Source organism: Nelumbo nucifera, chromosome 2, assembly GCF_055504915.1.
Source record: "Nelumbo nucifera cultivar China Antique chromosome 2, China Antique-T2T, whole genome shotgun sequence".
NCBI lineage: Eukaryota > Viridiplantae > Streptophyta > Magnoliopsida > Proteales > Nelumbonaceae > Nelumbo > Nelumbo nucifera.
This window is the reverse complement of record NC_142650.1, coordinates 24,968,333-24,989,800: the sequence shown is the minus strand read 5'-3', so window position 1 is coordinate 24,989,800 and position 21,468 is coordinate 24,968,333. Positions and strand designations below refer to the sequence as shown.

The window sequence follows — 21,468 nt, the reverse complement described above, 5'->3', positions numbered from 1 at the left end:
AGCTCTGATCAACTTGCGAGAGTTTTTTAAGAAAGACGATGATGAACGCGTTAGGATATAGGATGCCACGTACATTTTCTCATAAGGGCATTTATGTCATTCAAGAGTAATATTTACTATGGTAGCTCTCGTCTGCAGCGGTGCAATGCAGCTTAGCGGCGGCGTGTGCGTGTGGTGTGGACTCATGCTATCGTGACCGAGTGACTGTGTATACTGTAATACCACGGAATCTGAGGCTGGGCTGTTTTGGAAGCCTGTTTTGAATGACATCTCGTAATGAGTGTGAGTAAAATAATAGTTACACTCAATACTGTTTTAGTTGAGAAAGACAAATAAGGACATGAAATAGGTGTGCTCCCAAAAAAGCCCAAGATGTTTTTTCGAAACAGGCAAAGTGATCTCCGGAATATGGGGTTGATCATTTCAAGCCCAATCCGAAAGGCTCGGTCTCGGTCTATAATTTCCAGGCCCGTTCTAACCCAACCCTGCACGTCCCTTAATTAGGGATGGCAACGGGACGGGTTCGAGAAAGGGTTTTTGTAAATTTTAGAATTTTTTTATTAATAACCGCTCATAAATTGGCATCAATTCCGATCTGGCATATATTCTCCTATTTTTATGTGTCAATACATTATTAAATTTAACACACAATGCATAAGTTCATATTGCCTTACAACAAGTATAAATATCAATACACACGGATACACCGAATGGGACGTATTGAGTTTTTTGACCCCCATACTCTACTCTTCTCTCTTTGAATTTTTTTCAAAACCTGTTTAGAGGGGTCAGTCTAATGTTTCTCTACCTTTTAAAAGGGGTCAAAAGAACCAAATCCTGCCTATTTGGCGTGTTGGTGACCCATCAATACAATATGTGGCAAAAATTTGGACATTGCTTGCAATAACAATTTAATTGTAAGCACTATAATCATCTTAGTAAATTCAATATGTGGGTCAAAAAAAAACATGTCTAAGAGATTAATGATATTACTAGTGAAATAGTAAAAAAAAAATGTGGTAGTCTATCAAATATGGTAGTGAAACAGTCAAAAAAAAAGCACAAAAAAATGATGGTAGTCTATCAAACTTACCTTTTATTGTGTACATCAAATATCACATTGTTTTCATGTAATAGTTTGGGGGGTCTAATGCAAACAAGGAAAAAACACATGGATGGAGAATGAATAATATGTAATGCTGAGAGAGAGAGAGACCTTTATAATGCAGATTCTTCAATGTTTATGGTTTTCCTAGGCTAAAACTTGTTTGAAAACAATAATGAGTGATTTTTTTCTTAGGCTGCGTTTGGAAACGATGCAAATAAGTGTAAATGCAAATATGTAGAATGAAATAGTTCATATAAATTGTAAAATTGGGTTAGTTTTGCACTAACAAATTTATCTTATTAACAAACAGACTTTTGGTTGCAATGGGTGCAAACATGAATTCTAATAAAGCATATGCTTTTTTTTTATTAAAAGCCCATTCGAATGCAAATTTACTTCTTTTTTATTGATGCACTTTTACATCTTATTATCAATATAAATATGCATTGGCTTGTCATTTGTCAGTCTATAAATGTAATGTTGCCAAACACTGGCAAAAGTAAACCAAAAAGTGCAAATTTATCCTGAACCGGGATTTATACTCCATTTGCATCATTTCCAAATACAGCCTTAATGGCAAAGGGAAGAGGAATACATGCAATAAGAATAAGAAGAAACATACAATAAGAATACCAACTGATGGTGGCTCAGGTGGTAGGTTCAGTGACTACTCGGAGTAGAGACCTAGGATCAAATCCCTCTGCCACCAGGGGTTAGGGGGTTGTATAGTCCCATGAAGCTAAAAAAAAAAAAGAAAGAAGAAGAAACATGTTCATGTGTTTTTTTAAGTTATGTCGTTTGATATCCCAATGGGTATTGAATGCAACTTTTGGGGAAATGAATATTGGAGGATGCTTCTATGTAACAAGCTATTTTGCCCACGTGAATTCCACACAGGTGATGGAAGTAGTTCCATGGGAAGGTCATTGAACCGATTCAATGTTGGTTGATGTCAACTTTCCTTACAAGATTTCACCAAACATTGTGTCGAGGGCATTTTACGTGGGATCCACTTATCAATGCTATAATCCAACGCCCATAGCCCTCCCAAATGGAATTGGATATGCTACCCCACTCGTTATTCCCACATCCCTCCCCATCAGTAATTACAATTGTGCATTGAGAACATTTCCCTTATCATTCATGGGGAGATGTTCCCAAATACACAGGGGTGGTGTTAGGTGGGTATGGATGTAAGAACAATTCATGAATAGCATATTCGAAGTGCTCCCAAATAGGTTATTAGAATTTTCGTATTGTGTTAATGCATTGTTTTTTATCACATAGGACATGATTGGTTTCTAACTACTCCGACCATTATTGAACGCCCCATCCCTAAGGGTAGGGTTGCAAATGAATCGAACTGGGTATAGGCATATCCAGATTTATTCATTTATGTTCAATATATCCAAATTCGATTCTTTTATGTTCAATATTGAATCGGATCTTATCCATCTGATTATAATTGAATTTGGATTCCAACCGGATATTGAATAGTAATAAATAAATAAACGATTAAAATAATATATATTATTAATAAAATGAACTAAAAATGACTGCTATTGTATTTCTTTAACAATATGAATATAAGATAACTTGCATGAAACTTAAACTTATAATAATTTAATAAAAAGGGAAATTCCCGATTAGTACCTTGTACTTTGGGCCTAGTGCCACTTTGATCCCCAAACTTTAAAACGCGACAAGTCAGTACCTGAATTTTTTAAACGTGCCAATCCAGTACCTACCAACCAACTGTTAAGCAGATTTTGAAAAGACACAAATGCCCTTCAAGTGTCATCTAATTTTTTTATTAACCATCCAAAAGTTTGGGTCACATCTCAATGGGCATTCTAGTGACTCCAACTTCTTTAAATAGAAAAGGCAAGGATTTGAGATTGTTCATTTTTTGTCAGCGTTTGCATGGTTGATAAAGAAAAATAGATGGCACTCGAAGGGCACTTGTGTCTTTTCAAATGTCAATTAACGATTGGTTGATAGTAGGTATTAAATTGGCACGTTTTGAAAGTTCAGGTATTGAATTGTCACATTTTAAAGTTTGGGGACCAAAATGGCATTGGGCCCAAATACAAAATACTAATCGAGAATTTCCCCAATGCTTAGTTTATAAATAATATAATATAAATCTGTACAGTGCAAATACATACAAAATAAAACAAAATACAAGGTTTTGCATTCTATATATTTGTATTTGTACTCCTTCCAAACCGAGCCTTATCAAAAATACAATATTTGAACTAATACATACGATATAAACTTTTAAATACTTAATCAAATAAATCCCATGTCATCGGATTTTATGCAATTATAATCATATTGAATTTGAATTACCTTTGATGGGATTGAATTAAAATTTGGAGTTTTAAACAATCAAATTCCGTTCACACCTCACTTAATGGCCGAAAGGAAATGGCATGATGGTTTGACTTTGTTAAGGTGCTCTCATGCTCTACTCGTCAGCAGCCAGCAGGTGTTTGATTTTGTTCAACCACTTTAGCCCTTTTCAATCGGCATTCAGTTGAAGACATAAGATAGGAGTTGGGAACTCCCGCCAACAAGATACATTTAAATACTATTCCAACTTAACGTGAGACCGCACATCTCACCATGAATAAAATGTGTGGTGTTCGATCATGTTGGAAGGATATTGGAACGTATTTTATTGGCAAGCGATCTGGACTTTAGCATATCCAATCAACTGAGTTTCTACATAAAGGAGCTACACAAAACACACATCACATAAATAAATAATAATAATAATGATGAGGGCGGATTTGTCCCTCCAATAACCTCATGACATATGGCATTTCGAAACAGCTAGACAACACCCAAATGCCACCTAAGCGATGATTTGGAGTCTTAGATCGCAATTCGTCTTCGCCCTGACCTAGCGACCTGCCTTTTATCGCTGACCTGGCGACCTCGACCATAACTTAGGTCGGCTTGTAGCACCTCGTCCAGGGCTGACCTGTAGCACATCGTCATCGGCTGAAGTGACCTCGACGCGAGGTGCAATCTCTCTCGAGGGCTTGCCGACTTAACTGAGGACTAGGTGACCTGCAAGATGTGCTCGCCGACAAATTCGGCATGCATACCCCGACACTCCCAGGTTTATCTGAAGTTGGCCCGCGTACTGAATGTCCCGGATGATGGTCAACGTGCATAGCGGTTACCTCTGAGGATTTGGGACCAGCAAGGCATGACCTCCCAGAAATCTCGGATGCGGTGCGCGAAGCCTACACCAAACAATGCCTATATAAAGGCACCAACCGCAATGACACTGGGGACGCGCGATTACTTGCATCCAATATCTTTAGCACTAAGATTCTAGCTCACAATCACAACACCGTACTGACTTAATCGCCCCGGGTGCTCTAATCCTCTGTCTTGCAGCTTGGTCCAGCTTACTACACGACTAAGGTTCAGATCATCCTCCAGTTAGGAGCTTCCAGATCGTGCATCATCAAATAATAATAATAAAACCTAACGCTACCTATTACAAAAACCCTCATTATGACGAAGGTTGGCAAATCAATCTGCTGATGAGAAAGTTTATATTCCAAAGATGTCGATTCTGCCCGTTTAGACGATATCACATATCTGCCGCACAACACATCTCTATTGTCATTGAGAGATGTTCCCAATACATGGCGGGATTGTGATGTGGGGCGGAACTCCCTTTAAACAACCAATCACTTTTTATGATGATATTATGTCTTTGAAATGACATTTCCAAAAGATGGGACTCTGCTGCAACCCAAGATTCACCTACATTGACAGTAGTGTACTCTCAAAATATATTTGAAATAACCACCTCAAATGATTTATAGCCACACAATAACTATTGTAGTTGGCCCATCATTTATAGGTATTCTATTATTTAGTATTTAGCTTTCTCAAAGATTATAGGAGGTGCCAAATGAGGGGTGACTCAATTGGTATGTTATTTGGTTTCATACGGATTTCATTTCTACAATCATTGATTTTGAGAAGAGGATTTTTAATGTGATGCATATCAACAAATACTCAAAAAAATAAAAAATCATAGAAGGTGAGAGACATTCATTTTCAAAAATATTTTTATTCTTGTTCTTCCAAAGTTGTCAGCATGCTTACCATATATTTAGAAAATTAATTTTTTCCCTGTTTCATTTTTTCCACCCGTGTAACATTGAGTGTTTTCTTTTTTTTTTTCTTTTTCATTTCATTTAAGTCTTATATCTCACATTTTAAGCCAAATGATGGTGACTCAATTGGTAGGTTCTTGATTTGTCGGAATAGATACCTGGGATCAAATCCTGGTGCCACTAGGAGTTGGGGGAGGGGGGTTAAGGAAAAGGGGATGGGCTACCCCCTGTTGTGTAGCCCCATGAAGCGATAAAAAAAGTATCTCACATTTCAAGAAGATTTAAGTTATATGAATCCAGCTTCAATCAGAGCAAAACCTGTTCAGCCTTGCATTGAGATTATGTGCTTTATTTCATGGATAGATATTCCCAATGCAAGATTACAAGAGGCCGTTAGAACGGTGTGATCATGAATTTGCTCTGACTGAAGCCAAACTCAAGTTCTATTCTAGAGCCAAGAGGAGCCGATCAGACTCCATACTTCTAATTTCACTTGGAGCCCTGTCAAAATTTTGTTCTTTGTTTGCACGATGGTGACTTGGAATCTCGATTCCGTGGCATGTAAAACGTGGACAGCACACAACTCTATTTTTTCACTGATCGAGAATATAGTTGGCTGGCAGTTTGCCACGTTTATCATATCTATTGCTCGAGTTTACTCATGCAGTGTTCAGAGAGCGGGTCCCACACGTCAGTTCTACGCTTTCCACGTGTAAGGGAAGAGGGTCGATGAACTGTAACTCCCATTCAACTGATACGTCATGACATCATAGATAAGAGGGGAATTCAAGTTTCAACCCCCTTAATTCTTCTCTGTTGTTTCTTGGGTGAAGATGATGGCGATCTGCTCCTCGTTATCATCTCCTCAATCTCCGTGTCTATTCTCCAAACGTTCTTATGGTGACAGACTTCATAGCTTCTCCGTGAGTTCTCGCTTCAAAGCTTCTACGGACGTTCCAGACTTTCTTTCTGCGGATTGGTATGTGATTCTTGATTTTTTTTTTTTTAGGTTTGTCAAAATATGTTCCGAATAATGTTTTATTCCTAACATATTTTCATTCCATTCCTTCTTATTAAGAGTATTGTTAGGTTGGGATTCCGTAGTAATCTATTTTGTTTCCAGATTGTAGTTCGGAAAATGTTGAAATGATTAAATTAGAATTTCACCCCTGAATCAAGAAGAATTTCTCAAGGACCTTCTTTTATCGGTTTATGATATAAATTCTTGCACCCTTAGGTGTGTGCATATGCACTTAGCCAAATTATCAATAGCTGAGAATATTTGTCTTTTTGTTGTGCAATTTCGGAAATTTAAGTACAAAACTCAAAAGAAGGCGATGAACTATTTAATGTTCAGAGAATCTGGAGAAGTTCAGTTTGGAATTTTAGGGAAACTCAATATCTGGATATTGTTCCCTTCGTTCAAAGACTTACAAGCCGACGGTTCTTCATGTTAAAAGACATTATCTAGATTCATATTGTGTTAATTTCTATTTAAATATCTTATTTAATTATTTATTTATTTTTCCAAGTTATTGAGTTTCTAGTCATGCCTTCTTTCTAGTTGGCTTTTGGCTTCACTGCTCGAGAAGGAACAGATTGGGAATGATAATTCCACACAAATATGATATTAATATGCTTTGTTTCATTATATGCAGGTTCTCTTTCTTTTGGCATTTAACTGTGGGATCATTTTGCCATATTTACGTTTCCTTCATTATAATCTGCAAATATCACTTTCATTGCTACAACTTGAATACTGCCATTTTCTGGACACTGATCTTAATCTGTTAGATAATTTTGGAAATTCTGTCCAGCCAGTCTATGGATTTTGCAGTAGTTTGGTGTCAAGTGAACTTCCTTCTTTGTTATAGGCTAAAAGAAGAAACTATGACAGGAAACTAGCTGCAAAATATTCAAGGGTGGGTCCTTTTTCAGTCTTCAGTTCCATGAAATCAAACACCACATCAAATGCATTGCTTTGTTTACTCACAGAAAACCCATTTGCGCATTAAAATGAGTGTATGTGCAGAAAATAAACAAATCACATTTAGAACAAAAGATATAAACTGTACACCCAGGAAAGGGGCTATTTACACTGATACTTTGAAAGTAGACAAAATTCAAGGCAAATAATGGTAAAGGACAGAAACTTACCCTCACGTCTGATGGAACCTATTGTAATTATTTATTCAAACTCTTAGAGGCCTACCATCAGTGCTCCATAGGCAGATTATCCATCATCACAATTTTGGAAAGCCTCCAAAATGCATTGCCTAATGCATCTTTGGCCTTTCAAATTTCCAACAAGAGTTCAGAATTCAAGAAATATAAGAATTTGAAACCTTGATTGTAGATTAGAAATCGTGTATTCTATCCATTGAGAAGATCTCCTTTCTAACTTCTTCTCACTCATTACTTATTCCCAACTTTTGTCTTTCCCACATTTTAATCATCATCTAACCCAATATGAAAATGAGGTTACTCTCCAAGCTGCCTCTTTTTTACCTTTTTCTTTTTTTTGAGAGGGGTCATGCAAATAGGATGAGAATTTCCTTTTATTATTCCCGGTTAATTCCAAATGTCTATGAAAATGCAATTATTGAGATGCATCTCATAACTGACCAGTTCATTTAAATTACCCTTACAATCTTATAGTTCTCTCTCTCTCTCTCTCTCTCTCTCACACACACACACACACACAATCTACAAGCAATTAATCCCCCTTCTTATAGGCTGGTAATTACCCTCTACCCCCTGCATTTCACCATTTACAACCCCTTGCTTGGATAATGCATCAGCCAAGCAATTAGTTTTTTTTTTTTTTTGATAACTCACTGAATATATATTAAATAAAGAAACTCCAACTGCTCAAAACAGAGCAGCAGAGCACAAACAGAATACAAAGGAATCTGCCAACACATTTGCAGACCTAGGAACCCAATTGAATGAGGCATTTAATGAAATTCCAATTGCTACTGCCCCCCTCACCAACTGCCTAAATTCCTAGGTTAGGTGATCCTGTGCTTTCATCCAACATATTACAGTTTGACAATCCCCTGCCACAATCACATCTCTCCACCCTTGCTGCTGTATTAGTTTCAAACCTTGAATTTATATAAGAAATTCTGCCCTTAAAGAATTCTCCTTCCTGCTGGGCCTGTGAAACTGAGAAGAGTATTACCATGCTGATCTCTCACACCCCCACCCCTGAGGGTCCTGGATTCCCTAGGCAACACCCATCAAAATTGAATTTGATTAAACCTTCTGCAGGAGGAGATCAAACCAGAAAAGTTTTCAGTTTGCTCATTTGGAAACCAGCCACTGTTTGCCATCCCCTCAATAAATCATTTAAGGAAACTTCTTTGAACTCCTCTGTCACCAGCACCCAATGTGCCACCCTGATTAGAGTGATCTCTATAACCTCTTCAACTGATTTGTGAATTTCCTCAAAAAGTATAGCATTCTTTTCACACCACAGTCCCCACAGAATTGCACCTCTCAAGCATTGCCAAAGTATTTTTTGCCTCCTAGTAGAGAATCACAGGAAATCTGTCTTGAAAAAATTCACCACCTCGCTTGGTGCACACCAAATCTTACCCACCAATGAAAAGAAATGCTGCCAAACCTGCTGTGCAAAAGGGCATTGCAACAAGAGGTAGTTAGTAGACACCCCATTCTTCAGAGAAAAGACACACAGATGAGGTGAAAGATACCAAATGTTCCACCCTTTGGAGCCTTTCAGAGGTGTTAGATTTGGTTGGTAGCTTTCCAACAAAACATCTTTACTTTTAGAGGAATTGGACTGGACCACAACTCTCTGGAAGGAAAGGGTTGAGGATCAACAAAGGGAATCAAAGTTTTGAAGAAGGAAGCACAAGAGTAGGAGCCTTTATCATTGGGAATCCAAATCCTCTCATCACAACCTTCAGAGAAAGCCTGGACATTTTGGAGAAGTTCAAGCGAAGGGATTAATTCACAAGTTTCAGGATCTCTCAAAATCCTTCTCATACCTAAGTCGCAGGCTAGCCCAAACCCTTCTCTGGATACCATTTCAGCAATTGTTCTATGTTTGAAAGTGGATAGGCTGTAAATTCTAGGGAAAGAAAGACAGAGAGGAGAGTCCACCCACCACAAGTCTTCCCAAAACTTCACCAAGAAATTAGCTTCTCTTGGATAATAAGTTGTCTCCCAAGACCCTGCCCAAGCTTCTAATATCCCTCATAACATGTCTATACTGCCATGATTCCTGATTTTTTCCCTTAATGTAGTCCACAACTACCTTGGAGTCTTCCTCAATCATTGTATCCCTAAGATCAAGCACTTTACCAGCCTCAAACCATGTAAGACAGCTAACAATTTGACTCTTGTGGGGTTCCAATATCCCATTGGACTTGAGAAAATGGATAAAATGGTCTCATGGATGTCTCTAGACACCACTCCTATGCCTGGTAGCCTAGGATTTCCCATGCTACAGCCATCAAATTTATTTTGATGTGAGCTCACTTGATGACTGCTATTCGACAAGACAGATCTAGATATCGATGATGGTGCTATACACCACCATCCTCTCCCAATTCATCTCGCATGCAGGGGAAAAAGATCCTCAAGGTCTTTACCTAATGTTCTGCTTAATGTTTCAATGATAGATTCCTTGGTTTGTGCCTTCCCTTGAAGATTCTATTATTCCTCTCCCCCCAAACAGTCTAAAGAGTTGTGGACCTTGTGATCCTAGTGCTTCTCAATACAAATTTTCCTCCTCATTGCGGAGGCAAGAAGAAACAAGCATTGAATAAATCTCCATATCCATGCGGTGTCCACCTATATCCAATGAGAGAGAAAAAACCACCCCCAAATACTAGCAACAAATGGACAATAGATTAGCAAGTGATTGTATATTATCTCCTCGCATAACAAAGATAACCAAATGTGTGGAGATAAACACCAGTTGTGCCTCCTCTTTTGGAGATTTTATTGAGTGTTGATCTTCATATGAAATTCCTCATAGAAAAAGGCCCTAATCTTGGGTGGGACTGGTCTACTCTAAATTGCTTTCATCAAAAAAAGTTTGTGAGGGGCGAGGAGGAGAAAAAAGAACTTAGGAATGAAGTACAAGTGACTACTCCTAAAGGATTAGCAGTCCACACTATCCTATTGGACATGGAAGAGTCTAAAAAGTCACTCTCGAGTGAACTAAGTAGATTATCAGCTAAGGGGTTTCAACAAATCCCTTGGCCCTCTCTTGAGGCTGAAGTCCCAAGAAATCTCGAGGTTTGAGGTGGATACAAAATAAGAAACAGCTCTTACTTTGTAGGAAGAAATAAAAAACATGACAAGAGAAAGATCTTTTAGTGGAAAATCCCCCCCACATGACTATAACTTAGTTTTGTTCTTTCTCTCTCTCTCTCTCATGCACAGTCTAGTTAAGTGACTAGTCAATGTTAATGTTACCACCTGAATATAGGACTTGGTCCTAGGTGGGGGCACACACTGCTTTAATTGGGCAAATCTTCTTGCTAGTATCAACCATTACACTGAGCATCCACACCCTTTGATAGAAATCATCCTTGATTTGTGAAAATAATACCCGTCTACTTTTAGCTTATTAGAGTTTCTTACCTATTGCAGGCTCGAGTCTCGCAGGAAAAGGCCTTTTGGCCCAAGATTAAATGTAAGATTCTGGATTTCAGAATGTGTACCAACCATTGCTATTGCATCTATATAACATATCGATCTACCTTGGTCTCTTATTTTAGTTTAGTGCAGAAGAAGCAGTACAATACCAGCTTGATGCATTGAAATACAATGACCAACCTCGTCAAGATTATGGGGTGGAAGTGATGTATAGGGTAATGTCTAGATCAAGTGGTACAACCCAATCTTGTGTTTTTCACTGCCTGACTTGGACTCACAATCTGAATGCTATATGGATTTTCTACAACAGTTTGCTGGTTTTGATCCTTTTGAACGCTCCACCTATTTTGGGCCCTTCTTTGATTTGGGACAGGTTAGTGAGCTTTCTGAAACCTTAAGCATGTAATTTTTTGTAACCACTGCTAATTTTTATGGGAGACTTTCTTGCCTTTCATGCAGTTTGAGCGGTTTAGGCGGATTTTCCACCATTCAACATACCGAGTTTTGCTTGGTCACAAAGAAAGAAAGATCTTGAGCAGTTTGTGGGTAAAAGAGGTAAATAAGCAATATAACTTGGCAACCAAATTGGATTAATAGATAACTTTGATGCCTAAGTCCCAATGCCTTGATGGCACTTTTGTAAGCCTTTTCTATGTTGGTCTCTCAAATTGCCTGGTGTACATGTGGCTCTTAAATAGAATCGGTTCAAGCAGCGGGTTTGGATACGAGGATCGCGTCCAGAGGAAGAAGAGATATTCCAATTTACAATGGTTCAGGTTTGCTTGCTTTGCCTTCTTCTCATGATAGCTGTCTTCATAAAAATGACACTCCATTTTCTCATAATAGTTCCTTATATGATGTGCTTTCAAAACAGTCTGCCACTGTTAGAAATGATTTTTTTGTTTTTCGGTTACCATCTATCACTTTCTTATTATAAAAAATGTTTAGTTGATGAGATGAACTCGATTTTCCCAGTATATTTCTATTATAACCCTTGTTCATGCATAAGCATTACACAGATGGCATGGATATTAACTCAGATTCAAATCTTTCAATATGAGGAGCAGGTCCTCGTATGAGGAAATATCCCAAGGCCTAGACATGAAATTCAAAGAACGTAAAGATCTTTACCACGTGATGTCAAAACCAAAAACAGAAGCAAGTTAAATGCCCCAATAGTTGGAAAATTCATCTGATAATGAGCCTATGCAATTCAATTAAGTTTTCAATGTTTTTATGAAAGTGAATTGTTGAGCAAATTTATGATATGAAAGGTTACAGATTGCAAGCTTCGTGTCCATATGAATAATTTCTCTTGAATATCCACATCAAGCCAACTAATGAAATCAATAATTGGTCATGACCTTATTGTCTTGCAAAGAGCACGGGAAATTGATGATATGACATAATTGCAATGCTAACTATGCCAACAAGGAATTGACCCAACCCAATTTTTGCTTCTTCGGAATAAAATATATAGCATATTACTTGTTTTAGTATATGCTTGAACACATTCACTGCGTTTTGACAAAGCAAACGCTTGTTCCTTCTCATTGGCAGAGGGTCGGTGGTTCTTGGGACGGTTATTGGTTGACAGAGAGCCTACTTCATGATGGAGATGGTTTTTCTGGAGGTGTTGCTTATTGATCTGCCAATCCAGTAGTCATACCACAGCTTTGTAAATTGTAAATTATTAACTGGGGACTGATTAAACTACAATTAAAATGGGTTTCCTTCTTTTAACTTCCACGATTTGTATATATGATAAGTTCAGAGTCCTTCCATTCTCATTGTCTCGTCGCTGGAGGTTGATTAAACATTGTAAATGGAAATTGTAAGTTGTATGTCCAACGGACAAAATGATACTTAGGGAGTTGCTTAATTGCTTCTGCCCTATAAGAGCTCTCTCTCTCTCTTTGTGGTATTGTCATGCTACACATTACAAGGTCATTAGGTGGATGCAGAGCCGGGTGAACATGAGGGTATTTGGTACACCATTGCCATTTCTATTTGTATTGATCCGTGCCTCCAAATTAGAGAGGACACCAAGTGACCATACTGACTACTGGGTCATCACCACACTAGAGGCACTTGATATCTCAACTAATGTTGTATTTAGTACCATTATCACTTCTACTTGCAGCGTTTTGTATTGTTCAATACAAATGTTTGAAAATTTGTCTGTCACATCACATCAGATAACCACTTCTACCGAAAAAAGTATAAATATTGGATTAAGTGTTGGCATTTATAAAATAAACACCAAATATTATGTATTCCTAAAGAAGCAGCAATGGTACCATAATGTTGAATTGATAATTCAAACCATTTGTGGTAATATATATTCTTATAAAACTTGTGTTGGCCAACCTAAAATGTTAGTAAAAGTGTATCAAACACAACCTTAAGCCATTACTGTTCTCCTTTTTGGTATGGTAAACCGAAACCCCTCCTATTCTATCGCATGCCAAGGGAGACTAATGGGGATTGACATTCATGCGGGTCATGGGTTTGTATTTTTAATAAAGAAAAAAATGCATTTATCTTGTATATAAATTTTCTCTGTTATGCATATCCGGCTATCCTATATGTCCACCCCACCTTTCTCGGCCCAAAACTTTCTCAATCCAATTAATGTCGAGCCTCCTACATCGAGACATTTGGTTTCATGAATAAGGAGAAATTGTTCAAATTAAAGATTGCGATTTCTTTGATTGGTTGAAATGGCACTTTGAGCTATTGTTGGGGAAAACACAAATAAAAATTTGGGCTGTTTGCTATGTCTTTAAGGCTTAGTTTGGAAAGAGTACAAATACAAATATGTGCAGTATAAATGCATACAAAATATTATAAAATTCAAGGTTTTGCACTTTACATATTTGTATTTGTACTCCTTCCAAACTGAGCCTAAATAATTATTTTATTATGGCACAGTTTGGAAGGAGTGCAAATACAAGGTTTATGAATACCGTGTACAAGGTTTTGGACTATGCATATTTGTATCTGTACTCTTCCCAAATGGAGCTTATGTGGCAAGTTATCATCTAATGTGATGTATAAGCAATGTAGAAACAACTTAATGGGTACTGGGCAACATGATTGGTACATCCACATTGGTGAGCACCCCTTAGACTCTGAATTTCTTCGTTTTTGGACTATGCATATTTCTATTTGCACTCTTCCCAAATGGAACTTATGTGGCAAGTTATCGTCTAATGTAATGTATAAACAATGTAGAAACAACTCAATGGGTACTAGGCACATGATTGGTACATCCACATTGGTGAGCACCCCTTGGACTCTGAATTTCTTCGTTTTTTTTTAAGTGTTTGATAAGTATACATATTAACCATGTGTTTAGATTATTATATTTTGTATTAAAGCTTGATTTCAATCAAATGTATCGTGGTTAGATGATTCAACAACAATTGAAAAATAAAAAAAAAGAAAAGCAAAATCTATGGTGCATCCATTGTGCAAAAGACATGACTAGTTGAACATGTTGGTGAGTACTCCTTACTAAATGTAAAAATACACTTTGTAAAACATGGATCAATGAAAGGTGTGAGACTTATAGCATGGTTGGTTGATATTTGGACTTAATGTGCATTCAATGTTAATGAAAGCACCATAGTTAGTCCTGTCAATGATACCCGAAAAATCCAAGGCCGGATATGACATCCAATCTGATTATCTTGGATATGGATGATGTGTTTATGTAATCGAATTGGATTCATAATTTGGAATTTACACCTGATGAATAATCATATTAGATTTAGAGTTGACACCATTCAATCTGATTAAAATCCAAAACTAAATATACTATAATGTTTATTGATTTTAATATGTAAACTTTATATGATTATCGATGGTGCGTGATATGGTGCTCCCTACTGGAGGACAGCTTGGACGTTGGGCTAACGAGGTCAGCTAGCCGAGCTGCAGGAAGACATAACTCAAAGTACCCGGGGGTGGGCACTCTGATGCTTAAGTTAGTAAAGAGCGTCTAGATGCTTAAAAAGTGAAAGTGCAAGAGTGATTGAGAGATAAATTGTGTGTTCATTCTTTAATGAATGAGATGCCTTTATATAGACGTAGATTGTCGTGGGCTTCATCTAGCATGTTTGAGATCACCAGCCTGCCTCGTTTGGAGGTGGTTTCACACTTAGAGACGGCTTCTGCGTAAAGCGATGAAGCTTATACGGTTGCCTCCAAAGTGGGCAAAGCAGGAGTTAGGTCCATCGATGAGGCGACATGATCCCAAAGGATTCAAAAACAATAGCCCACGCATAGAGGAGGTTAGCCGCCACATCATGCAGATTGTCATTCGAGTCTCAATCAGTTTAGCATAAAATAAGTTGCCTCTTAAGTCGACCTCGCCTTGTTGAGATGTTTGCATGTCGACCCTATCGAGGTGGTGCTAAGACAACTAAGGCAAGCGAGGTGCGCCCGGAGTGTTTCTAAAGTTGCCTACATGGCGCTAAGGTGTCATGAGACGGTTCCAGAGTGCCACATGTCATATTGTCACTAGAGGGACAAATCACCCATCATCAATTATATTTAAAATTGTACACACACATATATATATATATATATATATATATGTATATATATATATATATATTGAATATTATATTATATTTATATAACAAATGCTTTATGTTACATTTACATTAATTTATTATATATGAAAGTTTAAAAATAATTAACTTTCTTTTGTATTTTAATTGATTAAAGTGTCATATTAGATCCATAACTGATCAAAGTTTGCCTGGGTTCGAATTTGAATCCGATATCTTCAAATCATAATGGGCTTTTAGATGTAAGTTTTCAATAATCGGATCAAACTCATATTTTGTCGAATTCGGTCCGATTACAACCCTAACCATAGTTGAACTACAAAAAATGCCCTTCAAAAAGACTAAAGCATCTCTGGTTGCATCAAGTACCCATACCCCCTCCCCCCCCCCCAAAAAAAAAAAAAAAAGAGAGAAACACACACACAAAAAAAAAAATTCATGCAAGGTGGAACTCAATCCCCAAGTGTTTGTTATGACTAGTCAAATACCTCACAAACTAGCCAATTGGCACCTTTGATGCTTAGTTTGGGGATTAGTGCAAAATACAAATATGTTTATAACAAAACCTTGAATGAGGCATTTCTAAACCTTGAGTTTGTATTATATATTTACATTTGCATTCTTCCCAAACAAAATCTCAAAGTACTAAATATTTCCAGCCATACAAACATATACAAAAATTTAAGGTAGAGGAATCTATAAAACCCCCTTAAATCATTCATTTCAACTAATTATCAAATTGATCACAACTTGATGTTTCTTTTTTTTTTTCCGGGGGGTAGGGGAATTGAAGGTTCCCTAGTGAAACAGAGCAACGTGCACTTGAAAGCCTACTCACCACACCACAAAAAGCATGTTGTCACAAGTGAACTCTTCACCACTCCCACAAGTGCCATCCACCATGCCTACAACATGTCTTCAATGTGTCATGAGTTTGTCTTGGATGGGGCTATCTATGTATTTTGTAAGGGGGGACGCCAATAGCAATACTGTAATTATGTAATATGATTTTCAGCATTTTGATGTTTCATTTTGACATTCCACAAAAAGGCTTAACTTACTATTTGAGGGGAGATAGATAGTCGAGTGTGCCAATACAATGAGCCCTTTTACTAATTCGTGTGCATTATGCGTTGCCTTTCGTGTGTTATTGCTTGCTTTCATAGGCTTACTCGACCCAATAGAACGTCGCACGAGGCCTTGCTGACTAGCCCTATGACACTTGGTATCAGAGCATGAGCTCATGAAGCACAACAGGGACATCATGGAGGAGATTGAGCATGGACTCTCCCCATATGACGATGCACCCACGGATGACACCGCCAAAGACAAATCACTGAAGGCCCGAGCACCAATACCTAGCAAGTGTGAGAAATCTACTGACAAGTACGAAGTCGTTGACTTGTGCATGCTACGTTGTGAAGCCACCATATATGAGATGCGAAATTAGGTAGACGAGCTCCATCAAAACATGGAAGCCATGGAGAATGCGTTGGTGAAAGTGGAAAGCCGCCTAAGCGATGTTGTGGACAAGGTATGCAACATACTCAATGGCACGCTCAAGGAAGTTTGTAGCACCACGTGCAAATATCATCAAACTCGCACATCCAAGACAAACTTGATAGTCTTCAAACCTAACTCGATGAAATGAAAAGCGAGTGGGCAACATGGAGGAGGACCATATCCTCCCCTATGACCATCCAGCCCCAAATAAATTAAATTAAAGAAGAGTGGGCTGTCATGAAGTCATACTTGTATACCTCCTCCAATGTCCAAGTTCAGCTAGATAAACTCAAGGTAGAGTGTGCAATCCTGAAGAGAGCCGTTGTTAATCCAACCAGCACCTCCACTATGCACACTCCTTCACACATCAGGATTAGGGAGCTAATCCCCTATCATAAAACATGCAATACACATGAGCTTGACAATTTTCTATGGCAGATGGAACAATATATTGCAACAACCAACATCAATGATGAGATGACCCAGGTACACACAACTACAAAATGTATTTGACTGATGTTGCCATGTTGTGGTGGCACATAAGATGTATTAACATTGAACGAGGTACGTGCACCATCAACACTTGGGTCGATTTCAAGCGATAGTTGAAGAGACAGTTCTACCCATAGAACATGAAGTTATTTGCTCGTCGAAGGATGAAGTCCCTCAAGCACGGTGACTCCCACCACAACTATGTCAAGGAGTTAACGACTCTTGCCTTGGAGATCACCAACATGTCTAATAAATACTTTTTTATTCAACTTCATGAATGGGCTACAACCATGGGCGGAACTAGAGCTCCAACAAAGAGGTGTTCAAGACCTTGCAACTGCCATGGCAGTGGCTGAACAACTCGATGGAATGATACTGTCGAATGATGAAGCTGCTAAGCCTGCTAGTCCATGCACCTCAAATTTTAGTGGGGGAGACAAGCAATCGAAGTCTCCATCGGATAAGCAGCCTTACCAACATCAGCCACCAAAGTACCAAAAGGAGAAGCAACCACATGGAAATTGAAGCTCTTACAACAGCATATACCCAAGGAGACCAACCCATCATCCCATGTGCTACATTTATAGGGATGAGCACTTGATAAAGTATTGCCCAAAGCAAGAGAAGCTAAATGCTCTTATTGCCAAACTTAGTGATGATGAGTAGAGCAATGGGGAATGGAGTGCCCAGGCACCAAGAGTGGATGCCCTTCAACTTTTTAATGGCATGATGAAAAAATGGGCTACCTCCAAGTAGCCCGTCACAGTCAAGAGAGGGCTATGTTGACATAAACCTTGGCGGGAGGCCAACCAAGGCCCTAATTGACACAAGGGCCACTCACAAACTTCATATCAATTGCATAGGACAATAAACTTAACTTGGCCATTTCAAAGGAGCCAATGTGGTTCAAAGCTGTCAATACAGGTACTAGACCAATCAAACAAGTCAGCACCTGGGATGGAGAGATTGATCTTTCTGTCATTCACATGAACGATTTTGATGTGGTCCTAGGCATGGACTTTATGCTATAGGCAAAGGTGGCACTAGCTCCACATATCAACACCATACTTATCATAGATGATCGTTCACATTGCATGGTTACAATGATTGCATGCAATCGTTGAGCAAATCATCCTTAGCACTTCAGCAGCAACCGCCACCACACCTGCCTTCAATCATCAAGCTCAATAGAAAACTCAAGCCGCCACCAACAATGATCGCACCTACTACTATGTCAATTGGGGAGAGCGAGTGCAACCCAATCATATTAGGGTCTACACCCTTGCCTTGCCTCAAACCAATCACCACATTAAACCTGCGAGGAATTGTCATTGGGATAACATCCATGGGAACCAATACCCCAAACATCTAAACCATCATTTTGACCCAACATTGGCCTTAACTTTTCATACCATTCAAACTGGAACGCCTGATATCTTACATTGAAGCAGCCAATAAGGGACATTCTTTGGGACTTAGCTATAGGTTTTCCCAACACGATGAGCATCTTCAAGCTGTCCACCCAACCCTATGCCCATGCCTTGGAAGAAACATAGTTCATGAAGCAGTCAAAGAATCCTCCTTTTCCAACAGTGGATCTATACAACAAGCAGATGCCAATCTTCGAGGACGATGACTAAATTGAATGGGGAAGATTATCACAATTGAACTCTTCACCATGCCCACGAGTGCCATTCACCATGCCTGCAGCACACCTTCAACATGTCATAGGTGTGTCTTGGGTGGGGCTATTTATGTATTTTGTAAGGGGGGATTGCCAATGGCAATACTATAATTATATAGTATGATTTTTTTTTCACCACTTTGATGTTTCATTGTGTCACTCCCCCAAAAGCTTAATTTACTCTTTGAGGGGAGATAGGTAGTCGAGTGTGCCAATATTGTGTAAAGGTTAAGTACGGGGTCCCCTTGATACAAACTTGTGCGTTTGTGCTTGCCATTCGTCTATGCAATACAAGTAGCATTTTTTACTAATTAGTTTGCATTATTTGTTGCCTTTTGTGTGTTATTACTTGCTTTCATAGGCATACTTGACCCAATTAAGCATTGTGTGGGGCCTCGCCGACTAGCCCTGTGACATTGTGGTTCTATGGGAATCCAACACCTTAATTGGAAGGTTGCCAATTGCTAGGTGAATATTGACTAGTGCGGTTTTTAGCACTTGGCATATTGATTTTTAACTTGTGAACAAATAGACCAACTGAGGGCTGGTTCGTTGGTGTGTTAGGTGGTTTTGTTCTAGCGTCAACGTAGAACAAGGGGGGAGTTATTAATGGTGCATGGCACCCAATAGAAAAAAAAAACTGAACAAATAGAATGCCTTTAAAAAACAATCTAAATTGCTATTCACCTCTCTCCCTCCTCTCTCTCCAAGTTAAAGCTCAAAGCCTACAAAATTGTGTTTTATGTAACGACAATCCAAGCCAATTAGAACATTATTTACACACATGTATATTTGAACTATACATGTTCATGGGATGGGCTTCTGGGCCCACAAGCCTACAAAATTGTGTTTTATGTAACAACAATCCAAGCCAATGAGAACACAATATTTACACACATGTATATTTGAACTATACCTGTTCATGGGTCGGGCTTCTGGCATGAATTTATACTGTATCGGCTCACACTTCGGGGTAGGCCCATTCAAAATTTTGGGAAGAGGCAAGCATGAACCTAGTACATGAGTATATTTAATTAAAAGAGATGGACTAGAAATGTAAATGGGTCGGGTTAAATAGTAAATCCGACTTGACCCAACCTTGTAGGGTAAGGTTAGGGTCAATATATTTGGTTTTAGGGTTAGGTTAGGGTTTTGATTATTCAGCCCGAATTGGGTTCGGGTTTTGGCTGACCTGCCTCGCTAGGTCATGATACCCTACATATATACAAAGTATTATTGTAATTTTTTGAATTCTAACTCTATATCTTTAAAATTTAAGATTTATTTACATATTGATTTTGATTTTTTTAATGGAAAAGTGACATCTTAAATTATATAGAACAATTATCTAACTTAAATTAATGGATTTTAGGCATTCAAAACATGTCAAAAAAATATAATTGAAATGCTACGAATCAAGTTGGGTCGGGTTAAAAAATTATGTGTTTTTAAGGCTAGGTTAGGGTTGAGGCAAACCCATGCCAAACCCGACCCATTGACATCTCTAAGATGGACTAAGGCTGTATTTGGTGCCACATTAGTGTTTCAGAAACTGTTAATTAATTTGTAATTTGGTTGGCTGATTTATAAGAAATCAGCAAATTGGTTAGAAATTAATTATAAAAAATGGGGCTGAAAAAGGAGGAATTGCCATTTTCCATGATTTATCTATTTCAGGGTTATGATTTATTGAATGACGTGGCATCTGGATAGGAGAAATAGTTCTTATAAAATTAAAATCATTATTAATAATTATTATGAAACAAAACTCAGTGTATTTCTCACGAATTGGATGACATGACAACAATGATAAACAAACAATTTCTCTGATTCGTGAGACATCAGTGATTTGCAGAAATCTCACAAGAGGATCATTATCCATTCCAAACACCTTATGGGTTTCGACCCGATTTGCCTTAGAAATGCATCTTCACTTAAAGAGGCCTAAGAACAAGAGCCTTTAGCATGTAGCGGCCACATATGCGATTTGACATCTGCCCCCCATAAAATGTTTCTAAAAAATGTTTTACAGTACAATCCAACCGTGTATTGGAACATCTCCACATGACAAGTAAGGGACATGATGTTTAACTCATGCGACTTTTCCTGTCTTACTAGTTACTAGCCATCATTATTACGCAACTGCTTTGTTTCGGTTGCCTTAAAGAAGTTATTGGTAGAGGCTTGTCCGGAAAGCCGCTTAAACAGCTGTACGATGATTAAAATTGGCTCTCCGGATTTTTCATCAAACATTATTTAAATGCTTTTCGTGTGGGCCCCACATCTTAATTCTAAAATGTCCCCGCACGAAATCCTCAA

General features: G+C 38.3%; 1 protein-coding gene across 2 annotated transcripts; it reads left to right on the top strand.

The window, feature by feature from the left end:
* Positions 1–6,029: 6,029 nt before the first annotated feature.
* LOC104595308 (DNA-directed RNA polymerase subunit beta) lies at positions 6,030–12,791 on the top strand. 2 transcript variants are annotated; one of them, XM_010255993.2, is made up of 7 exons: positions 6,030–6,235; positions 10,885–10,927; positions 11,013–11,105; positions 11,201–11,263; positions 11,350–11,445; positions 11,589–11,666; positions 11,958–12,190. In XM_010255993.2, the coding sequence occupies exons 1-7, from the start codon at positions 6,090–6,092 to the stop codon at positions 11,967–11,969; spliced, it is 531 nt and encodes a 176-aa protein (XP_010254295.1). In that variant the 5' UTR covers positions 6,030–6,089; the 3' UTR covers positions 11,970–12,190. The 2 variants fall into 2 exon arrangements, with proteins under 2 accessions (XP_010254295.1, XP_010254294.1); XM_010255992.3 differs by lacking the exon at positions 11,958–12,190 and adding an exon at positions 12,451–12,791 and having other exon boundaries at positions 6,034–6,235.
* Positions 12,792–21,468: the final 8,677 nt, after the last annotated feature.

Excerpts from the sequence above, each read along its gene's own strand:
- LOC104595308 (XM_010255992.3), top strand. The coding sequence starts at position 6,090 with ATGATGGCGATCTGCTCCTCGTTATCATCTCCTCAATCTCCGTGTCTA. Across the intron at positions 6,236-10,884 it reads GACTTTCTTTCTGCGGATTG|GCTCGAGTCTCGCAGGAAAA; the intron begins GTATGTGATTCT and ends TACCTATTGCAG. Across the intron at positions 11,106-11,200 it reads GGGTGGAAGTGATGTATAGG|TTTGCTGGTTTTGATCCTTT; the intron begins GTAATGTCTAGA and ends TTTCTACAACAG.